Below are 20,400 nucleotides of genomic sequence, written 5' to 3' on the forward strand. Positions count from 1 at the left end.
GGAGAAAAACCAGCCAAACAGTTACTTTTTCTTTCAAAATGCTGACTAAACTGATTATTTTTTAAAATGACTTGATTAGGATTTGGGAATTTACATCCCTGGTTTTGATTAGGGGGTAGTTTTACCCTCAACAGGATAACCAATTTTCCCCTCCATCATGACAAACAAAAACTTCTCCAGACTCTGGAGAAGTTTTTGGTTGTCATCATGGAGACGTGTGTGTGTGTGTGTGTGTGTGTGTGTGTGTGTGTGTGAGAGAGAGAGAGAGAGAGAGAGAGAGAGGCGAAACTGGCTCCTAGTACAGGCCAGGATGCTACTAAATATCCTACAATGCACAGGAAGATCCCCCCAAAATAATTATAATCCAAAGTGTCAGTTATCAGTATTGTCCAGGCTGAGAAACCCTGCTTTTGCATAGTCCAATCATTTGTTTAAATCTTCTGCAGTGACTGTTCAATTTAATAGACATCATTTACAATAAGCAACTAAATAGAACTGTGCTGGGTTTAGATATGCTTGCTTGGTCTTCAGGGCATCATCTTCAAAAAGAATCCAAATTCATTTGCACATCTTGTTGCAATTAAGTACCAGCAAAGAAGTAGGAGAAAGGACACTAAGACACTAATCCAGGTTCTGTCACTAACTCACTATGTAAACTTACACATCACTTGACCTCTAATATATACAAAATAAGGAATTTGAGCAAAATGATGTTTATATTTGCTTTTAGTCTTACACTTAAAGTTGCGATATCTTAGATAAAATTATTCTAGAATATAACTATGAATGGTAGCTACAAATAGACCCTGGCATACAACAGTAAGAAACTCAAACTATAAGCAAAATGGAATGTGCATGCTATGCAAATTAATTTATTTTTAAGTGTAATTCTTCCTAAAATGTGGTTATTTTAATATTCTTTTTCCAGTAATGCTTCATCATAAAAATTTGAGAGGTTTCTTTTAATATCATACATTTTCCTTAGGGTGTACTGACATAAAATATTAATTAGTAAAATCACTTGACTGATTTACAAAACTTAATTAAGTGGTCAAATTGACCAAAATATTTAAAATCATCTTGGCATTCTCTTGGTATGAGAAAATAACCAGTTATAAATATTTAAATGATTATGTGACATGCACATTGTTTTCCTGAAATCATATCTCCCATTAAAACATTTCTCTGAGTTTAATCTGTTCCTATATATATTTCTTATATATACATTTCCTTTGAATCACTTACTATAACATGAAAAACCAAGGTACCAGAGAAAGCACTAAGAAAAGCTCTTCAGGAGGCAGAAATTTTGGGAACATGGACTTCCTGGTTGGAAAGCTAGTCATAGAAAAGAAACCTGTGATGCATGAAAGGTAGGATGTAAAGCATTCATTGTATGCAGGAAGTAGAAGTCAGTTTAGAATAAGAGCAAGAGAACCAAAGGCTCACCTGGAAGAATTTTTTAAAGTAAATCATCTCTCTTCCAGATCAATGTTTTAGCTAAAACAGCATGTTAGTATTAATTGCAATAAACACCCCTGTACACACACACACACTCGCATGCATAGAATACCTGGGTAAACATTCAATTGAACACCTATATTGTCCCTAAGTCTGCCAACATTATATATTTTTACTAATTATATAGGTTTCAGATGTTCAATTCTATAAACATCATCTGTATACTGTATTGTGTGTTCATCATCTCAAGTCAAGTCTCCTTCCTTCACCATTTATTTCCCCCTTTAGTGTCTTCTATCTCTCCCATCCATTTTCCTGTGGTACTCATCAGGAAGTTGTCTGTCTATGAGGTTTTTTTCTTAATCCCTTTACCTTTTTTATCTAGCCTCACCCCCTCCCCGTCCAACATTATATTTTACATGCATCATTCCAAATTTGGATAAACCAATGCACTATTTTTGTCAGTTCTCTAGTCACACATTTATAAATTATCATTTTATTGCAATTTCAGCTATTTACTAATGCTATGAATGAGATAATACACACACTACAATGACTAGCTTACAAGTACAGAGAGTTTACAATTAGGAAGACCTGGTTCAATATACGTTCTGGATTAGTCAATTTAACAGGAGGAACCAACTTTGAATACAGCATTACAGATTATAAACCTGCTGGGAAGTAGAAATTGTATGAAAAACCAAAAACCACTTTATAGGAGATAACTTCTACACACAACACATTAATATAAGAGAATGAAAGATTTGTCCACAAAGTTTAGAAGAAAAGAAAATTATATATGAAACTTATTAAAATGAATGACATTCTAAAGCTTTAAGATAAATTACTTCAGTTTCTTCTTTCCATTTTAGAGGACAACTTACTTTAAAGATAAAAACAAGTGTTTGAAAGAAATTCTTCTAATTGAATAAGGAGCACTCAATTCACCAACTAAAATTTGCTAAAAATGTGTATTGATACTCTTTGTCAGAGGGAATATTTCTATGAATTCATGAATTATTTCACTCCATTTGGCACTTAAAGGACATCCAGTTAGCCCTTTTTTAGTTCCTGAAATCAAACCAATGCCTTTAAATTATCTTTTGTCTCCGTTCTCAGCAAGTAACAACTGACAATTCATTTCTAAATCATGAGGAAGCCATTTAGAAGTTGGTAGTAACAACTCACAGCCCTAAATGGATTCTGAGGGACCTCCTGGACTAAAGGAATGACCGTGCATTGGAGGTTATGAATCTGGCCGTTTGGACAGTGTCCTCTGTGACCTGAGAGGCCCAAAGACCTCACCTGGCTTTGTTGCTTTTCTCTGTATAGTTGGCATGAGAATATCTACACAGTTTACTTCACATGATACAGCATGAGGTGAAAAAACTCAATTTGAGTGGCCAAAGAGCTGTGCAAACTCCAGCTGCACCCTGAGCCTATGTCAGACTAACCACAAGGGGTGATCCACCAGTTGCTGTCTGTCTTAAGGTGTCACAGTGCCTACTGCCTGCCTCCCTTCCCAAGTCTGCAGAAAGACGTCCACTTTAATTGTGTAAGACTGATCATTCCCACAAGTTGCACCTTTTCCCAAACTGGGATTCTGTGAACCATTTGACCTCTCTGGGACTCATGAAATTGCAAATAAAAACCTCTCATCTACTTAATTTATATTCTAAAACTAAAATGGGAAGTATAGGCAAAAATGCTCTAAAAGGAAAAGTGCTATAAAAAATTAGGTTTTGTCATTAGAACATGTCTTACAATGAATTTGAAAATCCACCAAAAACTAAAAACCTTGGATTTGACCAGTTGTGCATGTTGAACTTTAATGAAGTCACCTACTCTCTTTGAAACTCCAGTGAGTGAACAGAACTAAGTGTGCACGTACATGTTGTTGTGGATGTGTTTTGATTCAGCTTAGCCTACCTCCTTATCACACTAAGGCCTTTGTTACTGGTGTCTGCTTTCAGAGGTCCTTCAGTTAGAAAATATAGAAATATTATGCAAGAGAAATACATGTGAGGCAAAAGTAAAACCTGGGAACAAGCTTCCTGACAAGGTTAGCACTAGTGCCTGTCTTCTGGAACCTTTCTTCTCCTCATACCTCAGAATGAACATTTGCACGGTTGCCTTGCTTTAGGGGCTGATGGATGCTGATAGTTACAGACTGCCATCTTTGAGGGCTCCTCTTTCTGTGTGATTAATTCATAATGGGGCTGACTTCTCAAAGGAAGCAGGATGTAGCTTAGAAGCCAACTGCTGTCTGCTTTTCTGGAATAATTGAAGGCATAAATAATCTAATACAAAAATTTTCCCCACAAAATACAATGCCCTCAAATTTGTAGAAGAGTAGAACCAAGCTTGAAGTGGTTTGTCAAGTAATTATGTCTAAAGTCACTGGAGGGTGTGGTAATTCATTAGTCCCCAGTGCCATTTTTATTTCTTTGGAATAACAAAGCTCATATCCCTTCCAGGCATGATTTCTCTTGCCCTTTTTTTCTTCTTGTTTTCTGGCATTTTAGTCATGGAAAAGTCACAGTTTTTTTGAGGAAAGCACTCCCAAGAGCTTTAATTAAAGCTAGAAGAATAAATCTGTTTACAGTGTGGAGGACACTATCATTAATAAAACATTAAAATAATTAATGAATTAAATTCTGCTTTGTGTAAATGGTTATACTTCGGATCTATGAGAACATGTCTTCTGAACAGACAGGTCTGTTATGCACTTAGTTTGCAGAAATGAAGAAAAAAAAAACTGAGAATGCATTTCTCTGAGATTCATAGTATCACAACCTGCTAGAGCTTGGATGGAGACGATCACATACATTACCTCAATTTTAAAGGAAAAAGAAGTCAGTTTCAGTAAGGTTAATGGCTTGGGCTCTAATGATGTGCTTGAAAATTAAGTGTTTTTTTTAAATAGCACCATTGATACCCTGAGTCTACACTTTGAATCTTTGATTGTTTAACCAGAAACAAAAGCAAGAGACAATCTACACTAATAAAAGAGAAACATGCAAATTGGTGTCACTCCGCTACCCTTCCCATTGGCTAATCAGGGCTATATGCAAATTAACTGCCAGCCAAGATGGCGGCCGGCAGCCAGGCAGCTTGAAGCGAACATGAGGCTTGCTTGCTTCAGTGATGGAGGAAGCCAACGTTCCCCACCTGCTGCTGCCGACCTCTGAGCTTGCAGTTTGAAACATTGTTACAAATATAGAGGCTAAACAAAACCCTAGAAACCTTCTCATCCAGGCTGGCCAGGCACCCCAGTGGGGACCCCCACCCTGATCCAGGACACCCTTCAGGGCAAACCAGCCAGCCCCCACCCATGCACCAGGCCTCTATCCTATATAGTAAAAGGGTAATATGCCTCCCAGCACTGGGATCAGCGGAGCAGCGAGGCCTCCCGGCACCAGGATCAGCATGACAGGGGGCAGCGCCCAAACCCCCTGATCACCCTGCGGCTCTGTGTGTGACAGGGGTGGGGCCACAACCTCCCTATCCGCCCTGCTCTGTTCATGACAGGGTGCAGCATCCCAACTCCCCTCCCCCCCCACGGGCCATGCTCTGTGAGTGACGGGGTAGAGCCATAACCTCCCCATCGGCCCTGCCCTGAGTGTGACAGTGGCAGCGCCCCAACCCCCTGATCGGCCCTGCTCTTGGGGTGATAGAGGGCGGTGCCCCAACTGCCCCCCACGGGCCTTGCTCTGTGTGTGACAGGGTACGAAGCCCCAACCCCCCTGATGGGCCCTGCTCTGTGAGTGACAGGGGACAGAGCCCCAACTCCCTGATTGGCCCTGCTCTGTGCGTGACAGGGGGTGGCGCCACAACCTCCCCATCGACCCTGCCTTGAGTGTGACAGGGGGCGGTGCCCCAACCCCCCAATCGGCCCTACCCTGAGTGTGACTGAGGGTGGCATCGCAACCTCGCGATCCGCCCTGCTCTGTGCATGACGGGGCAGCGCCTCAACTCCCCAGTCGGCCCTGCTCTGAACCTGACGAGGGGCTGCACCTAGGGATTGGGCCTGCCCTCTGCCACCCGGGAGCAGGCCTAAGCCAGCAGGTCGTTATCTCCCTAGGGGTCCCAGTCTGTGAGAGGGCATAGGCCGGGCTGAGGGACCCCCCTCACCCCCCAAGTGCACAAATTTTTGTGCACCGGGCCTCTAGTCTACACTAATAAAAGAGAAACATGGTAATTGGCGTACAACCGCTACCCTTCCCATTGGCTAATTAGTGAGATATGCAAATTAACCACCAGCCAAGATGGCGGCTAATTTGCATACTGCAGGAGGGGCCACAGTGCCAACCGCCAGCTCCCCTCCATCCAGGGCTGGCAGCAGAGGTCCCTGCCCTCATCCGGGCCTCCCGCAGGGGACCTGGGGCTGGCGGGTGGGACTGCAGTGTTCGGCACCCGCTCAGCCCTCATCCGGGCCTCCCTCGGGGAACCCAGGGCTGGCGGGTGGGACCGCGGTGTTCAGCACCCGATCCGCCCTCATCCAGGCCTCCCGCCGGGGACCCAGGGCTGGCGGGTGGGACCGAACCGCTCTACCCTCATCCGGGCCTCCCGCAGGGAACCCGGGGCTGGCGGGTGGAACTCTGGTAATCGGGCACCCGCCCTGCCCTCATCCGGGCCTCCCACGGGGTACCCAGGGCTGGCGGGTGGGACCTCGGTGTTCAGCACCCGATCCGCCCTCCCGGGCTGGCGGGTGGGACCGAACCCGCTCTACCCTCATCCGGGCCTCCGGCAGGGAACCTGGGGCTGGCTCCACCCTCATCCGGCCTCCCGTGGGGAACCCAGGGCTGGCGGGTGGGACCGAACCCGCTCTACCCTCATCTGGGCCTCCCGCAGGGAACCCGGGCTGGCGGGTCGGACCGCGGTGTTGGGCACCGGCTCCACCCTCATCCGGGCCTCCCGCGGGGAACCCAGGGCTGGCGGGTGGGACCCTGGTAATGGGGCACCCGCCCTGCCCTCATCCGGGCCTCCCATGGGGTCCCAGGGCTGGCGGGTGGGACTGCGGTGTTCAGCACCCGATCCGCCCTCATCCAGGCCTCCCGCCGGGGACCCAGGGCTGGCGGGTGGGACCGAACCCTCTCCACCCTCATCCGGGCCTCCCGCGGGGGACCTGGGGCTGGCAGGTGGGACCGCGGTGTTCGGCACCCGCTCCACCCTCATCCGGGCCTCCCGTGGGGGACCCAGGGCTGGCAGGTGGGACCAGGGTGTTCGGCACCTTCTCTGCCCTCATCTGGGCCTCCCGCCGGGTCCTGGGGTTGTCGGTGGGGCCGCAGCTATCAGGTACTCGCCCGGGTATCTGCTGTGCTACCGGCCGGGCAGCAGCAGTGATCTGCCCGCTGGCACATCCCATGTGCTATCCAACTCGGGCGGGCAGGTCACGGGCATGCCTGGCAGCCTCAGTCAGTGCCTCAAGCCGCAGCAGCAGCAGCAGCAGCAGCAGGAGCAGCAGCAGCAGTGGCAGTGGCAATAGCAGTGGCGGCAGTGCCCCTGACCTGCCCGCCCAGGTTTGAGTGGCCCCAAGCGGGCAGTGCTTTCCATCAGCCTATGGTTTGCGAACACGCATGCAGGTAAAATCACCAGCGCCTGCTTTCCCACAGGCCTGAGCCCCTCAGGCCTGTGGGAAAGCAGGCGCCCTGAGCTGGTGATCCCAAAGGCCTGATAGCCTGGCAGTGGAGGCCCTGTTGGGACTGGGGAGTGGTGAGCAGGCAGAACATGGCCCTGATTGGGCCAGTCGCTATGACGCCCACTGTAGCCAGCACACCCCCACCGCAATCAGGGACAGGGCTGGCTGGCCAACCACCCATGGCTCTTCCCCCAGGCCACTGGCCCTGATCGCCATCCCCCAACCCATTTGGGGGGGTGGTTGCCCAGCCCACCAACCACAGCCCCTCCCCAAGGCCAGCCCCACCCCCAATCGGCCCCCCAACCCCAATCAGGCTGGTGAGGGGGGGGCAGTTGGGAGCAATCAGGCTGGTGGCAGGGGGTAGTTGGGGGCAAACAGGCTGGCAGGGGAGGCAGTTGAGGGTGATCAGGCCAGCAGTTGGGGGTGATCAGGCTGGCAAACAGAGTGGTTAGGGGCAATCAGGCAGGCACGCAGGCAGGTAAGTGGTTAAGAGCCAGTGGTCCTGAGTTGCGAGAGGGATGTCCAACTGCTGATAAAGGATCGGGTCTAAACAGGCAGTCTGACATCCCCTAAGGAGTCCCAGATTGGAGAGGGTGCAGGCCAGCTGAGGGGCCCCCTCCCCCCAGTGCACGAATTTCGTGCACCGGGCCTCTAGTTAAATTAATAATAAGATAAGCAGCTCTAGGACACAGAACAGAATGAAATACTTTAAAAAATAATAGGAGAATTTCACGTTGTGATTTAACTCTGCCATTGACCATAAAGAGGTTTTAGTTGCTCAGGATATGAGTAGCCTTTTGAGCAGGATATGACCATGTGTAGACCTCTGAGTTGAGACTTCCCTTCGTGCTCCTTCTCACTAAGCTGCCTCTTGTTTTTAAGCTTTCTGGCAGACAACAGATCTCACAGGAAGCACCATTGTGAATGTTCATGTGGATGGTTAATGGTGCATTGTTTTTTTTTATGTCACTCAGTTATTTCCCAGAGAAAACAATGGGAACCTAAGAGTGTTCCTATCTTGAAGGAAAGTCATCTTCCAATATTGTTTTATTAATTTAACACATGCAAGTGTTTGTCCTTGTTGCTACAGTAACATGTTTGTAGGGTATATTTGATGCAAAATGTGGAAAAGCTGAAAAAGAAAACAAATACCATCTGCATATTGATGTGATGGGGTAAGTGACTCTTGCCCCTCAGTCCAATGATGCTGTATTTGGGTAATTTGTAAAGCATTTAGCTAATAAAAACAAGGAGCTAACCACCTCCAGGTAGTTTCTGAAAAGCTGGAAACACATGAAATTATTCGTAATTAGGTGTTGGGTGGATGTTAGGCACTCCCACCAGGTATACAGACACAACTAACATGTAAATGAGCCCACTAAGCTCCCCAAGAAGAAAAAGCTCATTTTACCTCAAGGTGAGCAGACTCTAAGCTTTTTTGACATTCATCTTATAGAGAGGGCTGAGGAGCTAGGGCCCTGCATGCCAGGCTTAGAAGCAGTTAGCACCCAAGTCATCTTGGTGTGAGCCCTCCCAGTGAGAGGAAAGTCTAACGGGAGGAAAGTGGTTGAATTTCTAGGGGTGGTAATGAATGATAAAGATGCAGCACACTGTGTAAAGAAGCAGGTGTTGGGGTCCCACAGACCCTGGTTGCCAAACTCAGTCACTAACTGTGACCTAGGGCATTTACTAATTTTTTTGAACCTCAGTGTTTTAAAATGAGGATAATTGTATCTCTTCCACAGGATTGCTCAGAGAATTAAAATTATGTCAGGGATTCAGCGAGGTCAGGCCGAATAGTAAGTATGCAATAAATGGTAACTATTTTATGAATGGCACAATTGTCAACTATTTCTAGCTCTCTTCCTGTTAGCACATGTTGAATTGCTGCCTCTCAGACGTTTACTGTGGCTGTGGGATTTGCTTTGGCAAAAAAAAAAAAAGTGGGTGGAAGTGCTTTTTTTGAGGGAATTAAAGAGCCAGCATGTTCTACCACACTCTCTTTCTCCCTCTGCCTTGGTGACAGGCAACATTTCAGATGATGGCTGCTCCCCCTCCTTGTGGGCCCTGGTTGAGAAAATGTGGAGCAGCCCTTCAGCGAATGAGAGATGGAAAGTAGCACAAGAAAGAAATAAACCTTCTTGTTTTGGTTGCTTTGCTTTTCCTGAACATGCTTTGATAGAAAGAGTTGGAACATTTGAGATATTTTTTTCTTCTAGGGCAATCTCAAATTGTGTCTAACTCCTGAGAATGATGTAAATCCTGTCCTGTTGAAAATTACTTTGCAGGACCTATTTTGTTTCCGTGTTTCTACTGACTTGCCTTGCACAGAAGAATTGCTGCAGTTGCAATTTCAGACCTCTTGCAAGACCACTTCCCCTAAATTATTGAGCGCTTTCCACATTACCAAGAATGGGACTACATTACCATGCAAACACTCTTAGCACTGCAAAATGTAAGCTTTCCTCTAGAGGCACATCTGTCAATCACACACAATTGCTTGTTGGTTTGGGAATGTGGAAAAACAAGTTAAAGTTACCAAGAGCTTTTTTGACATAGGCAAATTCATTTCATTTCTGACTTAATATAGAACTGGATTCAGTAGTCTTAAGGTAAAAGTCTCATCTTTTCTCACCCTTTAGATATTTCTCAGCATTAGTTCAGTCTCCTGTAAGAGGTTAGGATGAGTTTGTCTCCTATAATAGGCCATTTCACATTAAATGTATGTTAAACTAATATTGACCTTTCCAAAGTAAAACAAAATCTGGCATTTTGTTCTCAAAAGACTGAAGCAGCAGTAGATGTTGAAAATAGAGGGTTAATAACCTTGGTTTTTTTTCTTACTGAGAAACTCTCCCTCTGGGAATTAGTCATTTTTATATATCTAGCAATGAATGCAAGGTGCTGCCTACTCTCCTCAAAAGGGAGCCTGGATCCTTCAGCAATTCACTTTGTATAATTTGCCCACAGGTTAACCCACTCAGCCAGATATGTGTGTTTCATTTTACAATGGGTGAAAAAGTCAAGAATGTGAGCTTTGTCTGGGAGTATCCAGATATCAAGGTTGGGCAAGTTGAGGACTGGATATGGTGTTAGGATCAAGACCAGAGATGAGTGAGGGGTGGGGATACTACTGACGGGAGGAGGGTTTGTGGGGAATATAAGGGTTATGGGAGAGAAGGGAATGCCAGAGCAAAGTGAGGAAAGCAGAAACAATTTCACTAATGAGAATATGAATATGTGCATTTCATACATGGATGTGTAAACATAATCCACAGAGACCAGTGCCCCCAAATAAACCGCCTGTGCTATGTTACCCTACATGGAAAAGTGAACCTCAATCTGCTTCTTCCCTTTGTCTACCTGAACAAATAAATTAAAAACCCTATACTAGGGAACAAGTATTTCACTCAAGTCTACAAGTAGGTTTAATATATTCCATCCAGGAAATAAACATCTGTTGAAGTAGGAAGCATATTAATAAAAAATGTGTAGTTTTGGGGAAAAATCAGATCTTTCAGTGTTACCAAAGTGAGATATCTTTGCTTAAATTCTGTGAAGAGTCCTATGTAAGTATTTGAGAAGATGCCTGGCTTTTCAGAGATGTCATCAGGGCTTGCTTTTTTTTTTTTTTTTTTGATGGTGTGCCTTGGTGACATGGTTCCACAGTGACTTAGTGCCCATTAGCCTTCTCTTCTCATCTGAAGGCACTTGTCAGGCATTGCGTTTTTTCAACAATCTTTCTAAATGACCAAAATCATCTTCAACCCTAAATGTGCCAGGTCTTAAGCAACCTACCTGTATCCACTCTCTGTAGGAATCTTCTCCAGGAGTCCATCCATTCTCAGGGTAATTCAGGCGGGAGCGTTCTGAAGACCAGTTGGTGCTATACTGGGAAGAAGCTGTGATTTGGTCAGAATGAATCTCTCCCGATTCCATGCCCAGAGCTTCCATACATTTGAAATCTGAAAGGAGGAAAAAAATGGCCCAAAGTCATCAAAACAGGGTACCCGTGTTTCTTCTTCTTTTTAATCTGACAGACTAAAAATTTCATATTGTGTTCAAACAAAGTTTTACAAAAGATGACAGTAAAGAACTTATTAGAAGCTAGGACTCATATATGCATTTTCATGGCAATAATTTCTGTTTCTGTTTTGTTTGCCCATTTATTTTGTTTTATAGATTCTACATATAAGTGGAGTCACACGGAGTTTGTCTTTCTCTGTCTGATTTATTTCACTTAGTATAATATCTTCTAGGTCCATCCATTTTGTCATCAATGGTAAGATTTCATTCTTGTTATGGCTGAATAATATTACATTTTTCACATGTTCTCTTTGATTTATCTATTGATGGACACTCAGGTTCATGGAAATAATTTTTTTTTAATCCTCACCTGAGGATATATATTCCTATTTTTTTTTTTTAGAGAAAGAGAGAGTAAGGGGGAGAGAGAGAGAAACATCGATGTGAGAGAGAAGAGAGAGAAACATAGATTGGTTGCCTCCTATATGCACCATGTCTGGGGATCAAAACCAAAATGTGCCCTGACCCAGAATCGAACCCACAACCTTTTGGTGTGTGGGATGACAGTCGAACCAACTGAGCCACTCAGCCAGACCATGACAATAATAACTTAAAGCAACACTATGATGACCTCATAGTGATTAAATATTTTTCCAACTGGACCAAGGTTGACAGGAATACTATTAGAAATTGGTAGGAAATGATGGAAATTCCGATTTCTTTTCAAAGTTGAATGTATGTAGACATGTCACATGGGCACACACCAAAGATTGTGTTTCAATAAAATTTTACTATTGAATTATTTCTTACAGTATTTAATAAAGGTGAAAAAATTCTATGTCCATTTACAATCCATAGTCAGTGGACACTAGTCCTTAACTCTGTCTTTCAGAATCTTCGCAATTGGCACCCAAGCCACCTCTTCTGCATCTTTTAGTTCTCATGCTACCTGCTCCTGGCCTAGTCATGATTATTAAAATCACCAGTTTATTTTATTAAAACACAAAAGTATCTGTCAGGGGTAAATGCAGTATCATATGATCCCAAAGGGCACAACAGTTTAAGAGTTTTAGAGCATAAAATAATGCTAACAATGATGACCATGTATTCCACTAGGTCTCACACTAAGTGAAAAAATAAAATATGAAATTGATATGACATATGATATTGGAAAATGAATCATTAATTTTAGGAAAATGTGAATCTAAGGCACTAAAGTGAAAAAGGCTTTAAAAATGAACCATCCAGAAAATCTCAACTAACCAAAATTTTACATTTTTTGAATTTTCTATCGCAATAGGTAAGGTTTTAAGGCATAAAAGGTTTTCATTCACTGGTTTTATACTTTTAAGGTTAGGCTTGTTATTTGTAATATAAAAATATTTATAGCACAAAAATACATGGATTAATTAATCAATTAAATTTCTTGGAATTTAATTGGCCTTTTTATTTTCCATTAAGATCTGGTATAAAAGGTCTCCAAACACCTAGTCTTCTCATTATCTTACTTTACAACCCAAAAGCTAGAACTGATGAGACAATTTATTCATTGTTCTTCATTATTTTTTCCCCCATTGGGCCCTTAAAAGCTGGAAAACACATAAACTTTGAGGAAGGGCAGAGTTATTTGAGTATTTTAATAAGATATAAACAGATATTCCTTTTTCTTTATTTTATGCAAAGTTGTAACAGAAATTACATGCTTCTTTTACATGAATATCCACTTTCATTCACTTAAGAAAGAACAACATAACGGTTTCCGCATCCAGACCATGGCACACCATCCATTCTATATGGCTGCCCTGTCAATGAACTCCACAGATTCATCCTTATCATCCATGATGCATGCTTGTCCTTCTAGGAATCTCAGCCCAATACATATTTGAAGGTGCCAGGTAGGTGGCCTGGCATATTTCATTGTTTCAAAGCACTGTTTTTCGATTTCCCACTTTCTCCCATAATTTCAGAGGCTTATAAGCAACCACCTCATGTATAATTTTATTAAGAAAGCACACCAGATAATTCTTCCTATTGATATTCGTAAAACCCACTTAAAAGAGAAAAATAAACACTTGGCAATCCAATTCATGAAACATTTCTTTACTGTTTCTTGCTACCCCTGGTGTGTGAGGAAGAATAACAAGGAGTATTTCCCACAGGCTTTGCAAGGTGAATGAACACTGACCTTCAGAGAGGCTGCTCTGCAGGACGCTGTAGTTTGCTGAGAAGCCTTCTTTTGCTATCGCACTGTCAGTATAAAAAACCATCGATAGAATGCCAGATGAGGAACGAACTCGACCTGGTGTTTTCTGTCCACAGTAACGTCCAATGTGAGGGCCAACTGGAAAGGGAGAAATGCAAAAAACATTAAAATATATTTTCTTCTAAAGCAGATGCAAGAACCTCCATTTGCAAACATGGGTTCCAGTGGAACCCAGTGTTTTCCTACATAAAGCATCTTCCCTGGCTAATTGCTTTGCTTTGAACATATCCAATCAGGTTTGTGGAGAGAATTTCCAAGTGTACTCAGAAGAGCAGTAACAGATATCACCACATTCCCTGGGAAGCAAGTTGTGTTCAGTAACAGAATCAAAATGCTTTCTTCACTTTCAAAGAATGAGATTTGGGCTGTTAAGTGGAACCTTGGAATTCATCTCCAGGACCAATTCGATGCTGTGGTGAACAAGGTCTCTTAGAGTTGCCTGTCCTCACTGCCCTGCCCTAGAAGGAGATCCTAAGGAAGGCCTATGTCCTGGGATCCTGGCTGGAACCAGGGCAATACTCAGGGTCTGATCCAACACTGTAACCCTGATTTCTTTCCTCATTCTATATTTTAATCCTCGAGCCCTATTATGACAAATATCAGTGACTTTGATAAAGGATCCTGTCCAACTCAGAACTTAATCTGAAGACTAATTTACAATTGTGACAATTTAAAAATTTAGAAACTGTAGATACCAATCATTTATGCAAAATAGCAAGTTGTAATCAAAATGAAAGGAAAATACATCTTTCTGACTTCGGTCCTAGTTTTTCCCCTGACTGCGTTGCACTGGTGTCCAGCGGCCAAGAGCTGGTCCCAGCAGCTATTTGACTGTGTGCACCAGGAAGAAAGTAGTCCCTGAGGCAGTCAAGTTTGGGAATGCTGATTGATTTGTGATAAAGTTAAATTGCTATTTGGCTTACACTGGCCACACCCTTGTTGAAGTGCTTTTAGACAAATCTTGGCAATTAATAATTATAAATTGTCTTATGGATGGTGCAGGGCCATCTGGGTTTGGAGACTTTTTCCATTTCCCTGTCCAGATCAATAGCAAGACAAAAAAAAAAAAGTATCATTTTCTCTAGGTTTTTTCTTTGCACATATGGTAAAACGTACCAGATGGTTTGGACTTAGAAAGACAATCTGACGTGGACCATTTTACCCTCCAAGAAACCCATGATTTTGTGCATTTCAACTAAAAGTTATTGCTTTGTTCAAGAAAATACAGTAGGTGGACCTATCCCTGGCAGGATAAGCCTTCAACAGGGAAGAGGTGTTCCAAGGCCTGTATGTGCAGCTTGGATGCAGAAGGCTGTGGACGAAGGCTCAGAGAAACTCCAAGTGTGACTGAAAAAGCGAACCCCACAGAAGTGATCAGCCTGGAGTCCCACATATCAGCTGAGTTCTTAGGTTGGCTGAGAACCCTTCTTTTTAGAGTGTTCAGATTCTTGGCTAACAGGTTTTTAGTTCTTAGCCAATACTCTTGAAAAGAGAACAAAAAACACAAAGAAAAAGAAAAACAAAACCTAACCCCACATAGTTTACATATTTGAGATAGTACAAAAAGGTTATTTCATGCATTCAAAGCAATTGATTTGACAGAATTCAAAGAGAACAGACTATCAGCTGCCAGAGGGGAGAGGATGGAGGGCTGGGTGAGAAGGGTGAAGGGATTAAGCAAAGAAAAAAAAGAGAGACTCATGTGGACATAGACAACAGTATGGTGATTTCTAGAGGGAAGTGGGGTGGAGGAGATAGATGAGGGTAAAGAGGGGATAAATGGTGATGGAAGGAAACTTGACTTGGGTTGGTAAACACACAATATAATATACAGATGATGTGTTGTAGAATTGTATGCCTGAAACCTGAATAATTTTATTAACCAATATCATCCCAATAAGTTCAAAAAGGAACACACCAAGAGTTTTCTGTCTATTGTAATCCCTCACTCTTCAGCAAGCAAACATTGTGTGTATGTTTATATTGCTTTATTATGAAGGAAACAAGAAGGCTGACCCATTTAGGGGAATTGATAAAGATTATCTAGAATGCATCACATGGTCATAGGCAGTGGCTTTGCATTATGGGAAGAACATTTTGTTACATTCCAAGTTGGCAGAAGAGAACATTTCAGAAGATGAAACTTTTGCTGTTTTTTGTTTGTTTGTTTGTTTTTCTAGCTTTAATCCTGGCCTCAGATTCTTCTGTAAGTGCTAGTACTTTGCCAGATTTTCCTCATTCCGAATGTGGCCCTACCACAATCCAACACTTTTTTCCTTTAGTATGGAGTGTAAAGTTGCCCATACATATGCATAAAAATATCTAGCTAGAGTATAAACTCAAATATTTTCTTTCCTTAAAAAGAATCCCATTTCTGGTCTTCAATCTTAATGGGAGGCTTAGAGTCCATTCATCCTCCCTCATTTAAATTCCATTATTGTGGTTTCATCACTTTCTTTTTCTTTTGTTTGTGGGCAAACTTTTACAGCCTTAATCGTTGGGGTCCTTCTCTGATCACCATGGTCACTGACCTTAGCAAGAATATAGGGCACAAGGGAAGTTGTAGTCACCCCCTTCAGCTCTGGTTGCTGATCCTCCCCCACCACTGTCACCCAGTTCCTCTGAAGAGGGTGGGGGGAGGGGGAGTCTTTTTGAAGGAGCAAACAGAAGAGAACTTGTCTAGTGCAGACTCATAATTTAGAGTCTCCATGACTCACTGGTTTATAATGTGTATGGCATGCTGTGTAAATCTGCCTTCTGTCCTTTAGAACATTGCCCCAGACAGCAGAATACAACTCTCTACAGGAACCCTGAAGATATGAGAGTGAAAGGCTTTTTCGACTATAATACAAAGAAGTATTGAATTTTCCTGAACAACAGTGAGACCTTAGCCTAGCAAACTAATGCAATATTGATCTGAGGGAGAGTGGGTAAAGTACTCTTGTCCGTCTCAGGTTTGTGTGCATTTGTGTATTTACATGAACACAGAGACTAGATTTCCTTCTCCCATTCTTTTGGACTCAACACCAAAGAGAAGAAAATTGTCACAAAAACAGAAGTATCATTCAAAAATTGAATTGTTGAAGAATTTAAGCGAGCAATATGGACTAAGCTATCTCTTGAGGGAGAGTAGAACTGCTACAATTCCTAAAATCATTGATATCTTCTCAGGTGTGAAACTAATATAGTACTTGTATAGTTTAAAAGATATACCTGGAACTGGAAATGGTAGTATCTCATTCTTCGTATTTTCCCATTAATCTCTCTAATAATTACCACCCTACTTCAGAGTCAGACACTTTGGCTTTTTTCTACCTTTTTACTTTTTTTAAAAAAGGACAATGATCTAATCTAAAGAGGTCATTTTAAAATGAGGTATTTTGAATGAATGAATAAATAAATAAATAAATAAATAAATAAATAATGGAATCATTTCAGAAAGGTGCAAGATAGGCTATGTATATTAGTCTTACAGTAATGAACCTTTTGGTGGAGACTATCTGGACTTTGCAACTTTTCCCCAGAAAAACACTTGCATTTATATTTTGGAATGTTTATATTTATGTGATTTATATTTTATATTTATAGTTTAGAAGGTTAATTTTAATTTAAAAGTAAATTTTTAAAAACAGAACTCAATTTAGCTTTTATGAAAGGTATTCCTAAAATCATCAATAATGCTTAGGATATAGGTAACAAGGATAGTCCCAGCTTCTCCTCCCCCCTCCCCAGAAGGGGGCTGACTTCATCTGCATCCATGTGGTGTGAGTTAAGCATTCATACTTGGTTCCATGATTCAGCACAAGCATTTGTGGCATCAACCAGGCAGCATGCTTAGCTATATGTTTAAACTTCCTCAATTACTTCAGAGTTGCTACTTGTGAATCCACAGAGCTTCAGAGAGCATGATAGATGGAGATATGTGGTTCACAACATGCATGCCTTGGATTTCCAGTTTTGGAGTGAACTGCTTTTCTTCAAAGTCTATTTGAATCAATGGGTAGCTTTGAATTACTTAGTCATCTAATTTAATGTTTGTGATAAAATGCAACATAAAAATCACTTGGTGGTTAAAAGCCTTCAGCACCTTCTGGTTGTTGTTTTTGGAAAGAATATCAAAGACTAAAAGCAATTTTGCTGGCAGAGAAACTGTATGTATTGAACTACTATGAAAAAATGTTTCTAGTGCCACTGACAGAAATTCAGGAGAGCACGCAGTCTCTCATTTTGGCTAAGAGAGTGAGCTGCTACGTTGGCATAAGATGGACAAGGCCAGGTAAACATTAACAAATATACAAACACATTTTTTTCCCATTCCAAAGCCAGTTTTCTCTGGGATCAAGTCAAACTCACCATAGTTCAAAACATGGGTGAATTGCAAGGCTAACAACTCTCATTGTTAATTGTTCTTCCCTTCAACTCAGTGATTTTCCAAAGCCAGAAAATTACTACTTTGAAAAACCCTTGACACTAATAACAATGAGCTTCTTTCTGAAAGTATTCTAAATAAGGTGGTTGATTAGACCTCTTTTTCAGATGTTAATTTAAATGTAAGTTCTAGAAAGGAAGGCTGGAAATTTGGGTTGTGAACAAATGAACCCTTTATTAAATGTTCCAACTATTATTACAATACTATTATAATATTGTTTTCCTAATTATTGGATTGAATACTTGGAAATCAATCAGTACTCTGTTTGGGAAAATCTCATTACTTAATGAAGGAGTTTCCTTAAGATCATCATAACCCTATTTATATGGTAAAAGACTAAAAAAGCAGCTAAAATAATGTTAACTTATCCATGTATTCCAATGACAATATAAGCTTTCTTTAAACCCAGTTTTTCTCCTTTATTGTCTAGGAACAGGAACATAACTAAATTAAATTACACTGATAATTTAATGTCATTTCAAAGTCAAAGGCAATTTCTTTTACATTATACTTGTTCTCCATCTATAATTTATTTAAATACTGTTTCCTCCAAATTGATAATATCATAAAATAATATTTTATAGATGGTTATATATGTCTGCATGATTTGTAAGAACTTCCAAACTGCCCTTTCTGATTTGTATAGTGTATTCTCTAGAAAAATATTAATATTAAACCAGACTAAACACAAGACAAGCTATGCCATGCAATGCAGCTGCAGCAAATTATTTGATGTTCTCTTCCGCTGTTCAGAATTTGGGTGTGTATTTTTGCCATTCTTCTTCTAATTCACAAGGATTCAAATGGAAAACTTTCCTTTAGGTGTCCACAGGGCTACCTCTCTGACCTCCCTCAAATCTTAGCTCAAATATCACTTTCTGTAGAAGACCTAGTCTGACCATCCTATTTAAAAATTATTCCACACATCCCTCTCCCCTAACACTAGCACATTTCATACCTTCATACTGCTCTATTTTTCTTTCTTTCACTTTTTTCTTGTTTATAGAACTTCTCACCTTCTAACATTCCATACATATAATTCATTTATTTGTACTATGCCTTGTTTATTTTTTCATTCCCCTCCCCCCCCCCCCCCCCAAATCTAAGCTCCACAAGGATAGTCATCTTTGATGGTTTTATTTACCAAGTGGCTAGAATACTGCTTGGGACAGGGCAGGTGCTCAATCAAAAAAGTGTATAATGAATTCAGATGATAGGAACAATGAATATGAAGAATGTATTGAGGTGATTCAAGTTGCCAAAGATAAAAATTCACTAGAAGTGGGCAAGGTCTGTCTAAATTAGAAATGTTCAAACATTCTCATTCCTCTTCTAAATTTTTCAGTAGCATAATGGATGCTTATTTCACCCCTAAACTTTTACTAGGTATTTAACTTTTCTTAGGCTCAGCATTGGTAAAATGAATGGTTTGATTTAATTTATCTCTTAAGATATTCTCCTCTAACAGCCTATGAATTAATGACCAGTAGACAGGTCAATAAAATGAACAAAATACTTTCGTCAGGAAAACTATATATTGGTTTTTAATTATATCACAAAAAAAGTATGAGGTTTTGCATGATCATTCAGGGTCTCAGTTTCCTTATCTACAAAATGAAGGAGTTGAACTAATTACTAAGGCTGTTTGAGCTCAAAGCTGCTCTGCATAGAATTATTGATTTCCTTCCTCCTTCTGAGCTATTTTTAAAAAATGATGCATGTATCATGACATGTGTCAAAGGATCCCATTACCCCCCCGCCCCCGCCCCGGCCCCTCAGGTCTTTCCCTTTTGGGGATTCTTCTTTCCCTTCTTACCATCAGGGAATCCATCCCAGATTTCTAGCCGGTCATAGCGACAGAACATGCCCCCAGGAGGATTTGGGTCAAGCTCTAGGTCAAAGCTTTCAAATTCCAGGATAATCTCTGACATCTTTGGTGCGAAGATAATATAAGTGCATTCAAGGCTATTGGGATATTTTTCAGGGAATCCAGGGGATTTTATCACTCCACTAGGGCTTGTGTAGTTCTGGGAACACTCAGGACCTATGAACAAAAGAGAAAAAGGAGCAAAGTGAAAATCCCTTTAAATGACTTCATTAAGAAATAACCTGGGCAAAGACCACATATCTTTCAAATAAAAGCCGATCTTTGCAATCACTGTCCAAATCACTCAGCCTTTTCATAGTACTACTAGGTATGAAAAGTCAAGTTCAGATTTATTGTCTTCACCTTAGTTTTCCATTTGTGTGGAGTAATTAAAAAACTTCTGCTGTTTAGAGAGAAAAAAATGACAAATATAAAATCACATGGGAACAATGAATGAGTAAGTACAGAAATCTCTTGACAGAGTCCCAGAGAAATAATTATAGCCCCTTCAAGCTTAAATCCTTAAATCTTGAGACTGACAGCCCTTTATTGGTGAAATGGAACATTTACAAAGGCGAGAGGGAGAATTCAATGGAGAGAGTTTGGGTTTCAGATTCCTACACCAGTGACTCAGTAACTTTGCCAGATGTGACCTCTACCTTTTTGACAAACTAACTGTGAAAGGTAATTCGTACATGTACCCAGGGTGAGTG

The 20,400-nt window shown here is 41.5% G+C and overlaps 1 protein-coding gene across 4 annotated transcripts in view; it reads right to left on the bottom strand.

Moving 5' to 3' along the window:
• The window catches only part of NRP1 (neuropilin 1), a 178,276-nt gene that overhangs the window by 84,260 nt on the left and 73,616 nt on the right, over window positions 1-20,400 (bottom strand). For all 4 annotated transcript variants that reach the window (XR_011473161.1, XM_070429205.1, XM_070429194.1 and 1 more), the window contains 3 exons: window positions 19,637-19,864; window positions 13,314-13,469; window positions 10,901-11,067 (listed from right to left, as the gene is read on the bottom strand). Coding sequence is in view for 3 of the 4 variants with exons in the window: in XM_070429205.1 (XP_070285306.1) it covers window positions 10,901-11,067; window positions 13,314-13,469; window positions 19,637-19,864 (551 nt within the window). In the remaining variant the exon portion in view is untranslated. The remainder of the gene's footprint in view (window positions 1-10,900; window positions 11,068-13,313; window positions 13,470-19,636; window positions 19,865-20,400) is intronic.

The sequence above is a fragment of the Myotis yumanensis genome, unplaced genomic scaffold, assembly GCF_028538775.1.
Source record: "Myotis yumanensis isolate MYYU_CA2020_CCGP unplaced genomic scaffold, mMyoYum1.0.hap1 SCAF_1, whole genome shotgun sequence".
Classification (NCBI taxonomy): domain Eukaryota; kingdom Metazoa; phylum Chordata; class Mammalia; order Chiroptera; family Vespertilionidae; genus Myotis; species Myotis yumanensis.